A 14326-nucleotide genomic window follows, 5' to 3' on the forward strand; every position below is an offset into this window, starting at 1 on the left:
AAGCAATAAGGGGCGTTGCAGCAATGAAGGACTGGGTGGGGGAGGAAGTCCATGCTACTGAGACACAGGAGCTGCTTGTTGAAGAGAAGCAATAGGCATGGAAAAACTGCAAGATCAATGGTGGATGGGAAGTAACAAGGAAAGATCATGGTGAATATAAGGCGGAACCAGCACAGTAGAGAAAGCAACCCCCATAGAGTACTAAAAAGTTGCTCGGTATACTTAAGTAGTGAAACCACAGGTCATCCAATGGAAATGTCGCACAGGAATGCCCCAGACGTGGGAAAACAAAGTTCTTAACTTGATAATTCAACCAACACGTGTTTATGGGGCCCAGGAGTGTTGGGCTTCTTTAAGGCAAGGTGGTCCTGGAGTGCCATTCTAAGAGGAAGATAGTGAAGAACATCTGGATTCCATCATTGAGAGGATGCTAAATGGTCAGGTAGATCGCAGCATGATATCTGTAGATTGTTTTCTGAACCAGTGTGCATTTTACGATCATATGAGAAGGTCACATCGCATCCCAGATTGGATTCTCTTGACTTCAGCAATATTTCTGGTTAGCACTGCATGGATTCCATTAGAACAAATTATCTTTGACACTCCAAGGGATAATATTGCATTTTAGCATAGTCATTTGGGCTTTTATCATTAAAATATTGATCACCAAGCAGGCATTGCTGTTACCCTAATTTTTTTGTCTAGACTTACCAGGTCATGTTTCCTCATTCGGGCCAGCTCTTGCTTCTCTTGCTCTTCTTTCCGAATTCGATCCTCTTCTTCCATCTTCTGCTTCATGGCCTCCAGCTCAGCCATCCGCTTCTCAAATTCCTGTCTCTCCTTTGCACGTTTCTCAGTTGCCAGCTCAAAGTCATCTTGAACTATGGAACCAGAAAGAAGCAGGGACACCACATTAAGCAACCGGCCACTTCCAGAGACCACATGGCCATCATTCAGCTTGAAATGGAAAAGTTCCTACAAGTGAAAGCTATCGCAAGATGAATGGCGTAAGTGATCATGCAGACAACCCCCGCATAGGACACAATACTGGTCTAGGCTACATAAAGGGAGCATGTGGGGAAAGTAGCAATAATTCATCACTTCCACAGGGAGCTCCAACAGTAAATAAATATTGGTGTTATACCCTCAGAGAAATGCGGTTTGCTTAATCAGCAAGTCAGCAGGTTAGCACTAGAGACCCAATGAGTTGTGTGCTGATAGTTGTTTGTTACCTAAATTGAAGGCAATTCCAAGAATTAGACGAGGATGGCTCACTCACATAATGTGAAATGCATCATTTGCCACCTTGTCCCACCCTGGTAAGATGCTACCATCAGGGTACACTACCTCAGAATGGGGCTTTGAGGAAGTTCTTAGCCATTTCTTCTCTGGACGACTGATTTAGGTCCAGTTTAGAACTTTTAAAAAACGATTCAATAATCCACTAAAGTATCCATTAATTTGGTGGTATCCCTGGTTGATTAAAAGAGTATCAAGGGGTAAATACAGGAGGCATACTTAATGACCTGTATGAGTCACTGTACAGATAATTATGCCAACATGTTTCTGCCTCTAATCAGCAGTCAGTCTAAGGCATTCGTCAGGGCTGTGTCTATGGCCCCTACACTGCAAATAGTAAGTGATGGGTGGGCTTAGATCTAAACAGTACCTAACTCAACTAGTATCATAATTAGTGATAACCTAGAACTATTTAGCTAGTGCTAACTTGCCCCATCTAACGTCTGTCTGCATCAGACAGGTGTTCGATGGGACAAGTGAGGTAACAAGTGGGTTCTTGACCTTGTGAAAGTGCGACTACAGGAGAGACCCATTGTGAACAGAACATGAATCATCTAACCAACTAGTTCCAGGTTACCACCAATTAGGATACAGGTTGAGAGGTAGGTCCTCTGCTTAAATCTTAGCCCACCCTGCTCTTACTATTTGCAGTGTAGGGGGCATAGACAAGGCCCTGACAAATGCCTTAGCCCCATGGCTGATTAGCAGCAGAAACATGTTGGCATCAATCTTTGTACAGTGACGCATACAGGTCATTACACTCAAGTATACATCCTGTATTTACCCCTTGGTAATCTTTAAATCAATTGAACGCCGTTTGCATCAGAAGATTAGTGATCTCTCTGTACTCCGAAGACACGTGTGAACTCTAAACGCTATACCGGGCAGTTTGGAATATACTCCCACTACTATTGTTGGGTACAATACTTTCTTCCTGACTTGAGGATCGGCTAATAAATTACGTATACAATTGGTAACCCGGAGAATATTATCGAACGTGGAATTACTCTTAAATAATTATAAGAGTGGATGCAGAGGACAGACGAAGGCACACCTTTTATAACCTCAATATATTCTATTCTAGCCATATGCCCTGACGAAGTCTTTTGGTCACCAGACCAAGACGAAACACGTGTTGGCAGCGGCTAATGTATGTTCTCTTGGTGAAGACTGGATTAACTTAAGAATTGTAAAATAAATGAAGATAATCTGACTCATTGGATTTAATAGATGGACTTTGACATGGATAAATTTTTAGCTCAGGATATACCATTTGTTTTTCAGCTTTACAATTGTGGCTGGTCTTTTGGTCACATTGTTTGGTTCATGGTGGGTGACCAGGACCTTATCCTTGGAGCTTAACAGATAGTGTTTTTAAATACTATTTCTTCCGAGCGCAACTAACTCATTCACCTGTTCTTTGTCTAATCTTTAAATCAACCACGGATATCACCTATTAAAAGGACTTTAGTGGATTATATACTTTTTTTAAATCATAAGCTGGACCTAAATCATTGTCCTAAGAAATATCTAAGTGCTTCCTCAGAAAATTTCCATTCTGAGGCCGAGTCCACCCTAGTAGTAACACCTTACCAGGGTGGGACGAGGTGGCAAATGATGAAGCATGTCACATTATGGGGGTGAGCCATTCTTGTCCAATTATTAGAATTGCCTTTAATTTAGGTAAACACTAGCAGCACACAGAGCTCATTGGGTCTCTAGAACTAACCTGCTGACTTGTGGATTAAGCAAACCACATATCTGAGAGAATCAAACCAATTTTTGTGTTCGAGTAAGGGCAGGCGTGAGCCCCATAACGCCCACTCTGGTCTCCCCTTTTTGATAGTATAGCTCTACAACATTTCCCCAAAGCCTCCACTTCCCTAACCCTCCTCCCCAAACTTGTAGAGCTTGGAAGTCTCACCAGACAAAATCCTGCTATCCCTCTTTGGTACAAAGGGTTCCTGGTGGAGGACTGTGCTGGGACGAGCTTTGAAGCATGTGGCTTCCTTCTGCTGTTTCAGCTCCTCCTCGATCTGCAGACACAAGTTAAGTAATAACCTTCCATTCTATCAATTTACAAAGCTTGTGCATCGCCTTTAAAATAGTTTGCAAACCATCCCACTAGGAAAAATATCCCAGAATGTGCACTACAAATCTGAATCACAAAGTAAATAATGACATTAGTCTAAATGAAAGTTGCATGCTACAAGAGGTGGTACAGACCTTCTGCTTCCATTGCTGGGTCTTTTTCGCTCCTCTCTCCTCTATTTGGAGGTTAAAAGGCTCTGGCTGTGTTACAGGTTTCACCCTTTTCTCAGGAAGAGAGACATGGTCAAAGTAAGGCAGCAATGAAGCTTTGAACACCGGAACCTGTAAATACAAATTAAGTCTGGAATGTGAAGGGCTGACTACTCCAGTAAGACATCACGCTAACAGTATAGAAGACCCATCCACCTTTAAACACAAAAGCCTACCCACACACCAGCATTTGTCCTCACCTCCTCTCTCCTTAGATCTTCTAGTTTCTTTGCCGTTCGTGCGATACGCTTCTTATCCCTGGACTCAAAGGAGAACGGTATAATCTCAGTCTGCTTCTGCTCTGGAGCTTTTAGCTTAAATGGTGCACCAAAATCTGGCATTGGATTGGCTTTAATGACCGACACTTCCTACAAGACGAGTAGGACAGTATTAATCATTTCCACAAAGTCTAGAACTGTGAAATGTAGTTCTGAACATCAAATAACCAAATCCTACCTGCTCGTCATGGGGGAATGGAGAGACTCTGTACTTCAAAGCAAAACCTGGTGACTTTGGTACCGTAGGAAGAACACATTTTCTCTCTGGAACACCCTGTAATGCAATTTACTTTAGTTAAGTCTGAGGTGAAGTTCACAAGAAAACACTGAAGGACATATCCTCCAACATGCCCTCCTACTGGAACTTACCACCACCCCTCCAAAAATCTTAGTTGGAAAAGGCCTTGAATGAAATGTGAACACCTCTGTCTCCACGCCAGTCACCTCCCGCTCTTGGATCCGCTTCCCAAGGTGAAAGTTAAAGCCAACCGGCTTGGTGAGCTCCTTAACAGGCTGCTTCTTTGGGAGAATCTGTGGCCCCTCCAGGATCCTACGATCTAATTCCCGGGCCCGAAATTTATACCTAAATTGAAATCACAACCAGATTAAATAACCGCATTACATAGTTAAACCAATTTTGTAATAGCAAACGTGGATACTAGACAAAATAGTGCTAAAGTGGCTTAAAAATGAAGATGGTGATTAGGGAATTTGTACACCTTCACCCTCTTGGTTACGCTCTACATTATCAACATACTGTTGCAGTTTCTCCAGCTGCTCGGCCTCCACTTCAGCTGTACTTTTGCAGGTCACTGGGCGATGGCGCCTCTTTGTCTCCAGGTGAGGAGTCTTGGGAGTGGTTACCCTGGGTTTTACCCATTTCACAGGTGACGGTCCTTCAGAGAAAGAACACTAATGTCACAACTCAGATTATAAAATTGTGCTACTCCAATCCTCCCCATCATCCAACTTCTACTACTAAATCACAACCTGAAACCCATCCCAGCATCCGCCATAGCCTGACTACTGCCACTGAACGTTGAGTCCACCTATGACTCACTGTACAAACACCACCTGCAGAAACAGCTCTTGACATAGCAGGATTGCACTGCATACAGTCTCCAGTATCCCTCAGCCATTTACCCGGGTCAAAACAGGCTTTTATTTGATCAAATAGATCTATTGGCTCAACAAATGTCCTTACCTTTATGGCCCTACATCCCTTTAATGGCCTGCTGAACTCCCCATCATTTTAATAGGGGGGATGTAGAGGGTATGAAAAAGGTAAAAAAATATAAATAGAAATTTAAAGGAAAAATGTAGATGCAAATCTCAAAGGAATTCAGATTGATGGACACTACTTGAATTTAGTGTGAGGAGGATTTAGGAGAAGGAAAAATTATGAAAATAACCTATTGTCCTATCAGAAAGGCCGAATAGCAAATACAGCATCCTTATTGATGAAAGCTACATCTGGACATCTTCAAGATGTCAGACAATTCTACTCCTGGTCTTAACCACTACCAGCTCGGTCTCTAAAGTCACATGCATGAATGTTTTTGATGCAGGTGCGAGTCCCGAACAAAGAGATAGGAGAACAGACTCTGATATACCCAAGGTGTCACATGTTCATCTCCCTAACGGAAGCAAGGAGGGATAAAATGGGCAAACTAAAGGTGAACAATGTCAACTATGCACATGATTAGTCATTCTACTTCCAGTTTACACACACAGCTCTATAGATCCTCACCTGCACCATCACTTTGTGAACCAGTGTTGCAATAATACTCAGTTTGCTCATTCAAGTGCTTATAACATGAAAGCCACTACCAGCACATGTCCCTTCAGAAATCTAGCAATCATATTCTGATATTGTTTTCTTACAACTAGCCAATTAGTTTTGTGCTGGGGGGGGTGGGGGGGAAGAGAAGAGAGGCTTATAACCTTTAAGAGAGCACAGTCTTAAAAGTCTGTCAAAACAGGAACCCTGGGAGCAGTTTGGCAATATAATCTAAGAACTATAAAGAATTAGGATAATTGACTAACATCATTTGGAGTGGAAAGAACAATCTGGCAGGAAACCCACAAACGGGAAAACGAATCCTAGAGTCTTCTACAATTTGATATCAGAAAAACGGGAAATTCTAACTGTTGCAAAAGGAATTAAGCCATTCCAGACTTTAGCCACAATATATCATGTAAAGTGGACCTGCTTAGGCAGCCATACAAGAATATACAGGGCATACAGTTAGGACAGAAAAGTCCTCTGCATGGTAATAGGCTTGTACACCTACCGGTAGTGCCCAACTGTACAGTTTTCTGCATCCCTAATGCGAATTATTGTTGTCTTATGCAAACATGGGGCATTTTGATGTGCCATGACTGATTGTGATTTTGGAAGGGTGCCAAAATCTCTACCCTCAGTGCTGGAAGGCATCTGCCTTCAAAGAGTTAAGTAGCATGAGTGAGGTGGTGGCAACAAACTGAGGTGATCAGTAGGAGTAAACCGGTATTTTAACCTGTGCCAGTGTGGACTACAGGCTTACCCACCATTTTAAAGTTCTGCTGCGGTCTGCTTAACTCACCCTACATCAGATAGATGTAAAGCGCAGCGCAGGAGTACTGACTCTGCGCCGATGTTTGTGTGCCTCATAAGGGTAAAGTACCAGCACAGAGCAAAACTCTGCAGTGCATGTATGTATGGTTAGTGCATGTACCGAGTATGCACAGTACATGAGATGTAGTCCTGTTAAGTGCATGTGCAATGAAACCATTTGCTGCATGCATGTGTGCTTATGAGAAGCGCAATACATAAATGGTGAAATGTTGGGCAGCACAGATGTGTGTGCTGGCAGAGTGCATTCGCAAATAACCCACCCTGGAACAAGACAGGTGATACCATACTGAACAGTGCGCGTAGACTAAATGTGTGAGCGGAATGTATGTGTAGTTGTGGTGGCACAATGCTTTGAGGCAACAGTACTGGAGAGATTGTGTGCTTTGTACGTACACAGAGTGCAAGTGTGTCTGCAACGGTACATCACATGGAAGGCGTTGGATTCCATTTTGGGAAGCTCAGGCCTGCCTGATGGAGAAGGAGTCAAGGAATCGCCCCCCCTTCCCCCAAACAGATACTATATTGCTGCATTTCTGTGAGCTGGGTGGGACACACTGGAGGGAGTGAGAAAGACTCCCCTTCACCTTTTAAAGAGGTTGCTATTTGATTCAGTGATAGATCACAAGGAAGGGGCCTGGACGCATCTCAGGAAGGAGATGGAGCTGATAAACAAATCAGTGTGGGACTGGGAGTCCAGGATTAATCTTTTGATGCACATATCACTGTGGCTGACATCCATGTGTGAACTTTAGTCACTCATGCCTGGTGTTGGGACAATATGGTTCAGAGTATTTCCTGCCGTGATAGCCTTTAAACAGGAAAGAGAGAAAAGTCTCACTTCATAAGAACCAGCAGCCTAAAATAAAACTTCAAATGTGATTTAGGGTTTGAGTCGGTCTGGAAATGGACAATATGAAGCGGAGGTTGAGACCCCAGACCTGCCGAGACCCCAGACCTGCCAAGAACCAGGTGGGCTGCATGATAAGGGGAAGCTGTACAAGACTTCTGCTTGTGACCAGGACTGGGTGCCAAGGCCTACTAGTCTGTTGGGTGAGGGGACACTCTGGGAAACCATACCACCTACCTGGGAGCCTGGAGCACGAGCATTTACGTGCTTGAAAAGACCAGTGTGCCCTGTGAGGAAGTGTAGGGTTCCCTACTGGACCTTGCAGAGAGGACTCCCTGTAGGTGGTATGATATGGATGTGCACTGATCGGGTTGTTGCCCAGGTGCAGGATTGATCCTACGACTACTGTATTCAAGGAGAGCGCTGCCGTGCATCAAGCACTGCGGGGAGCATCAATCGTAGACTGCCTTGTTCCAGGGACCCCGGTATGCCACTGACACGCTGAATGCTTCCATCCTCTAGGAGTAGATTAGACATGAATCAGTCTTGTTGGGCCACATGGGATTCATTGCTGAAGGTGACATTATAGACACTTTGGCTAATCTTAGAAGGAGTGTCTTGTAGACTACATAACTTTCTGTTGAATGCCCAATTCTAACAAAACAGGCTGAAATTGATCACAAAGCAATATTGAATCACCCTGCGTTCTTTCTTACAATATCCGGTAGTGAAGAGCAATATATTCAACTACTATGAAATGCAGTTAAGAGGCACCGTTATATCAGAGGCCACCAGATTATATTTAATCAGAAAAGCAAATCCAGGAAAATTATAGGCTGAGCAAGGGTGAAGTTTATAACACAAAGTCATACAGAAAATGCGTTTGCGACTAGGGGTGGGCAATAAAATCTGCTCTGGCAGGGAAGTTTAGCTAACTCTGTGCTCCGTCAGAAACACTGTTCTGGCAAAACTCCACCAACCACTGTGGCAGAGGTTTCTTGTGCACGGCTCACCAATGTAACTGGTGATCCAGAATCTGCATCCCTAGAGAGCTTTTCGGACACCAGCAGGTCTCACGGCAAGATTTCCCAACGCGGGCGGTCAAGACCTATTGAGTGGAGAAAGCTGCCGCTCAGGTAGAAAAACTTTGAGCAGCAGAAAGCAGCAGCACCCTTTGGCGTGCGGTGCTAATGTTCCAGCACGAACAAGCTCCTGGTGCTAAAAATCAGTGTGAATAGCACCAAGTGCTGAATACTGCCCACAAAACTTAGCAGAATTCATTCTGCTGAGTAAAACTCTGCGACTTCTGTCCACCCCTATTGGCAACAAGAGCAAGTAAAAAAGTAAAAGCCCACCATTTGAACAATGGTGCATACACTTTATTATGCATAAAAAGAGTATGGCGGCAGACAAACTCGGGAAGATAGTGGCAGGCAAACCCCAATAATTAACAGAGTTCTGATAAGAAGATATGAAAGGCGACATAGCAAACTAATAAAAGCATCACTGAAGCCTTTAATTACCAGAGGTTCAAAGGATGGAAGCTAATGAGAAGACAAACCAACCCAAATGGTAAACAAGTACAGCTCCTTACAATAGAAGCAGAACAATTATAACTCCCAATCAAAATAGAACAGATAATAGCTAGGATAAGCAGATTGGTTTAGAACCTTAATACATTTTGTTCCACATGCACCACAATTCCAGTGAACATATTTAACTTCAGACACAAGTAGTGACAAAGCTATAATTTCAGTCTTCAAAGTAGGCCAAGCCCCACCCTTCCCACTTGACAGGTCAAAACCCCACCCAATTTCATTCCTAAAACTTGACATGACTATAAGTATTCTAGCTTATAGATTAAATGCAACCAGTGCTGCATATTATTGCCTGCCATACACAAAATAAAGCAAAATGTTTGATAGATTCAACTGGAGATACGTGGTAAAAGTGATGAAAAAGTTATAGGACCTAATTTACAATTGGGTGCTGGAAGGCTGTCAAATCCTTAATTTAAGGGCAAGCAAACTGTTTTCTAGCAGTTCCATTTAGGATTACAAGCAGAAGGCAGAGCTAGCACCTATATTATTCATGTTGATCATGGAACTCTTTGCCAAAAACATTAGCAGAAACAGATAAGAGACCTACATAAGGAGCGAGACCCTGAAATTGGACGTGTGCAGATGTACTGCTGATACTTGCTCAACCAGAAAGATTGTTCCTTGTACTGCTGGAGGAAGTGGCCCAATTGGGAGAAATATCTGGATTTACAGTTCACCTAGACAAATCACAAACTGTGAATCTATCCCCAAGTGTCCATTTGTAAATTGAGAACGTTCTTTCCATTGAATGGGCTGATAAATATTTGCGTAATCAAAACCACTCCCAAAGATGGAACAATTGGCAGAAGCCAACTACACCCCCTTAAAGGAATGGCCGACTTGTCCTCCTGCCACACGAAAGAACTCCTGATTGGGCTGCCTCTCTGGTCAAAATGAACCTTCTGGAAACACCCTCAGGAGACCTATCCCACTGCTCACGTGGGACAAATCTCTAGAACAGCAGCACATTTCCATCAATATTCAGCAACTGCCCATGGCAATCACTGACCAGTCAGCATGGTATCTGGCTTAACATGTTACAACTGTTGTGTGCAGCAGTAAGCCCATTAGAAATAGTAGCCCCATTGCTTCAACCTGCATGACCAACATAAGTGAGCAAAAAAATAAAAGGCTGCAGTAATGATAATCATTCAGCTAACCTAGCACAACAAAGTAGTTCACAGGCATTGAAACTCACCAGCAATCTGTTCCCGCCGGCTCCGGAGGTGATAGCGACAAGGTGTGCGCTTGAAAAAAGCTTCAACCTGCTGAGCAGTGGATACAAAGTCGCATGACTCCCGCTCCTCCTCCAGTTTCCTCTTGTTTCCCTTTGGTAATTTGAAAGGCTTTGGAACTATTTTTCGTCCCTTAGGTACAGGAGCCTGCAGGAGACAGACAGAAAGGTGCTAGCCAGTGGCAATCAGGATGGCTTCTGCACAGACTACATAGAACATCCAGTCTCTCCTCTAAACCCTGCCCACCCTTCCCAGTGGGACAGACATGGCAGGAACTTTACCCGTTAAGTCAGTGAACTGCGACCATCAGGAGTTGCAGATGTGTGGAACGTCAGCACTTGGCGAAAAAAACAAAAAAAAACAGGACTGGTAATACAAGGACTTCTACAGAGGAAATTTTATAAGCGCTGGTTATCAGTTATAACAAGGATAAAATGTGTATCGAGACTCAAGGCTGAGCTCCAGACAAGAAACTGAGGGCCTCTTGTGGGAACACTAGCTCATTCTTGGAGGGGAAGTTGAATCTTGCCAAAGTAAGATGGTGTATACCTGATGGAAAACAAACTCCTCACTTGACTAGGACCTTAACTGATTCACTACATGTTCGTTGGCAGTACTGAGGTTAGACGTCAAGTCTAAGCCTGTAGCAGCAGCACAGATAAGGAACAAGATTCCTCTGGGATCAAATAAAGAACATTGTGAAACAAGGGTGGCCAGTGCGAGCCAGAAAACCATCTCCCACCCCTCCAGAGTGAAGCACGAGGCATCAAGGACCTACACCGAGCAGTTGGCATAATGAAGATTTTAACTTGGTTAGAGATGGCATATCTTGCTGTATTGCTGTGCAGGAATTGGCCTCTGACGGGCATCATACTGTTGCTCATAGAGGTGTTGGCCAAGGTACCTGTAGGCCGTGTGGGTCATGTCCTCCCCCACCAACACAGTAGTTTAAAAGCCATGCATGTAGCTGCAGCCCCAAAAAAAAAAGACTTCCACAGCTCACTAGTTAGATAAGGGCGTTCATCTCTTGGGGTCCAGCAAGGGATTCCCTCTTCAGCATAATTATTGTTGGAGTGTTAGACTGGCCTGGGTGGTGCTTGAGGGACGTGACAACGGAATAAGAGGGTTCTTACCCACGCTGCCTACTCTACATTCTGGGGCATGCTGGGAGTCGGGGGCCTGGAATGAGAGGATGGTTGGACACTAGCTCTTTTGCAGGCTTGTCTCGGTGTCCTGCCCTCAGCATGTGCAAAACCTCAAATCTACAGTTTTTTTGTTGTGTTTTTTTTAATGAAAACCTTTATTGCACTTTTTTACAATTACACAGCAAGTCGCATACAACCCCGAAGGGCCGGCCGCTAAAATAGAAGAAATAGCAGTGACAGCCATGCGGAAATGAAGTCCATACGTTACATAAGCAACTCTAGTGAATAGGCACATCACTAAACAAATTGAAGGTCATTAGTTGAGATCACATTACAAATTAAATGAGGTTTTCATTTTTTGTTTTTTTTAAAAAGGAACCAAGAGAACAAACAGGAAATCACATTGCGATCTTTGGGAAATAATATTGCAGGTGAGCTGTATGAAAGCTCCTTAGGACAGTATAAGTTTCCATGTATTATCCAGGGATCTCATCCGGAACGGGGAAGGACTTTTCCCCCCCCCCACACCTCTACCCAAATGGTGTCCCTATCTCGTCCTCCACCCTTCACTCCATCCCTCATCATCTGATTCCAACGGATCATCTTCTGGCAGCGGATCGCAGATTTCGCCACGGTACACATTCCATGGGGACCACACCCTATTCCACTTGCCTGGACACGCACGGCTCAAGTACACAGCCCTTTCAGTTATCATCGTTTTGTCCATATTCATGCACCACTGTGACTTCGTTGGAAGTTCTGCCGCCCCCCAACGCTGAGCAATATCTCGCTTCGCTACAATCATTCCCAACGCTACCCAAAGTCGACTATGTCTGGGCAAATCTGTTGGTTCCCACACGTTTAGGAGACATCGCCTTGGTTCTGGGAGGACCGAGATCTCTAGGGCCTGAGATACAGTACGCAGTACCTGTCGCCAGTAATTTTGTATGCGTGGGCAGTCCCAAAACGTATGGAAAAAGGTGCCCTCTTCCCCACAGCCACGCAGACAAAAAGGGTGTGGTGTTCTGTGGATGCGGTGTAGCAGTGTTCTTGTGTAATATACCCTATGGAGAACCTTGAGCTGGACAAGTCTCATCCTAGCCGAAATGCCCACCTCTTTCGGTGACGCCAGAGCCTCATTCCACTCGTGTTCATCTAGGGCGCCCACCTCCTGTTCCCACCTTTCCTTCAGGGGAGCCAGCGGATCTGGCGAGTTGTTCAGGAGCTTACGATACGTCAGTGAAGTTGCTCTTTCCACCATTAAGTCAGTCAGGAGGCGATCCTCCAGCGGGGAGGACTCAGGAAGAGTCGACCCAGAGGGGATGGCCGTGAGCAGGGCATGACGAATTTGTACGTATCGGTATGATTCGTGTGGCCCCAGGTCATATAATTCCCTCAGGCGGGTGAACGAAATTACGTCACCCCGTTCCCACATGTCACCCACCGTGGATATGCCGATGGAATCCCAGAGGGAGAAACCCTTGCTATTTCTCAAGTTGCCCAAGGCGCGTGCATCCCAGAGCAGGGTGCGTTTGGTGATTTTCCCCTTCCAGCCTAACGCAGCTGTCGCCGCGTGCCAGGTTTCCACAGTGAGTTTAGTGGGTCCTGAGAGGAGTCAGTTTTCTCCGGTCATAGAGTGGGGCGAGTATGTTGTTAATGCCCAGCTGCGCCCTGTCTGCTTGAAATGCCGGATCAGACTGCGGGGCGTGTAGCCATTGGTTAATGGGCTTAAGTTGTGCTGCCCAGTAGTACAAGTGCAGATTCGGCAGTGCAATGCCCCCATCATACCAGCCTCTAAAGAGTTTAGCCTGAGCTATGCGTGCCGGCCGATTGCCCCACAATAAATCTACAGTTTTATGCTAGTCATAGCTAGGCCCCAGCAGTGCACCCAAGCAGCCTGTCCACCTCTCCTCATTTCAACGTAGGACCCGTAAAAGAGGTACCCACCTGAGGCTTGGAGTGAGGAGCTAGAGCACATGGGGGATTCTGAACAATGCAGCATAACCAATAAGTTGCATTTCCGATACTTGGGAATTTCGAGACCAAGTTGAACAATCTAGACTGAGTGAATGAAAATCATGCTGGGGGGCATAATCTGGGAATATGCCCTTGGTGTTCCTCCATTAAGCCTCCTTTTGAGAGCCCACTTGTTGATCGATCAGGAGGCAGAGGCACAGGGAGAATATGATTTGCCCAAGATAAAACAATTTGGTAAAGGAGGATATCAGAAATTGTAATCCAGTGGTTCTTGTTCCAAAGCCAACATTTTCTAAAGGAAACATATGTTAGTAGTTATAGTAGGACACCTGTCAAAGGCAAGGTGCAACTCAAAGAAAGCAATTGAATGAATCTGATCCCAGAGGTAATGGACAGAGGGCACGGTCCTCTTACTAGCAGATGTCCAGAAGGAACATCCATTTTTATTGCTGAAAGGAAGGTCGCGACAGTGTTTGAGCACTAAAAGGAGCACCTGGACGGGCAATTTAAGAAGAATATTAACAGGGAGGTAGTACTATGCTCTGCAACACTGGTGCTGGAAAAGGTGTGGAACTTGGGGTTGCATGTTTTGCTTGTGCACATGCTTTTAAGATATTCTACGGTCAAAGAGGTTTAGAAAAATAAGAATCTTTTACAAATCCAAATTAACAGCACTTGCTTACACGGTCGATAAACTAGGAGATCATGGTCATGGTTAGTGTGAAACTGCACACTACAGTCAGATGGGTACAAACCTTTTGACTTGACCGGGCCATGATGGGAGAAGTGTGACAAGGCAAGTAGCAGAAGCTCTTCTTACAATTTGACCAACCCATGGTGTAGTACGGAACGGGTGTACATCAGGTGGACCTGCAAAGGATCCATACTGTAGGCCCCTACATTGTTTCTAAATGGGCATCCGCGTAAAGGCAGGCTTGGGCAGCAAAGGGCCAGCTGTTGGATCAGATCATGCTTTATGAGCAGTAATTGGATGAGAGATGGTATGGTGAAGTATCTGGTGATCAA

General features: G+C 44.7%; 1 protein-coding gene across 2 annotated transcripts in view; it reads right to left on the reverse strand.

Annotated features, from left to right (window-relative positions):
• The window catches only part of LOC147706256 (targeting protein for Xklp2-B-like), a 54157-nt gene that overhangs the window by 12936 nt on the left and 26895 nt on the right, over positions 1-14326 (reverse strand). For both annotated transcript variants that reach the window (XM_086929048.1, XM_086929047.1), the window contains 8 exons: positions 10142-10325; positions 4636-4774; positions 4248-4461; positions 4057-4152; positions 3801-3968; positions 3526-3672; positions 3224-3335; positions 712-881 (listed from right to left, as the gene is read on the reverse strand). In XM_086929048.1, the coding sequence (XP_086785174.1) occupies positions 712-881; positions 3224-3335; positions 3526-3672; positions 3801-3968; positions 4057-4152; positions 4248-4461; positions 4636-4774; positions 10142-10325 (1230 nt within the window). The remainder of the gene's footprint in view (positions 1-711; positions 882-3223; positions 3336-3525; positions 3673-3800; positions 3969-4056; positions 4153-4247; positions 4462-4635; positions 4775-10141; positions 10326-14326) is intronic.

This window comes from Lissotriton vulgaris, chromosome 7 (assembly GCF_964263255.1).
Source record: "Lissotriton vulgaris chromosome 7, aLisVul1.2, whole genome shotgun sequence".
NCBI classification, from domain to species: domain Eukaryota; kingdom Metazoa; phylum Chordata; class Amphibia; order Caudata; family Salamandridae; genus Lissotriton; species Lissotriton vulgaris.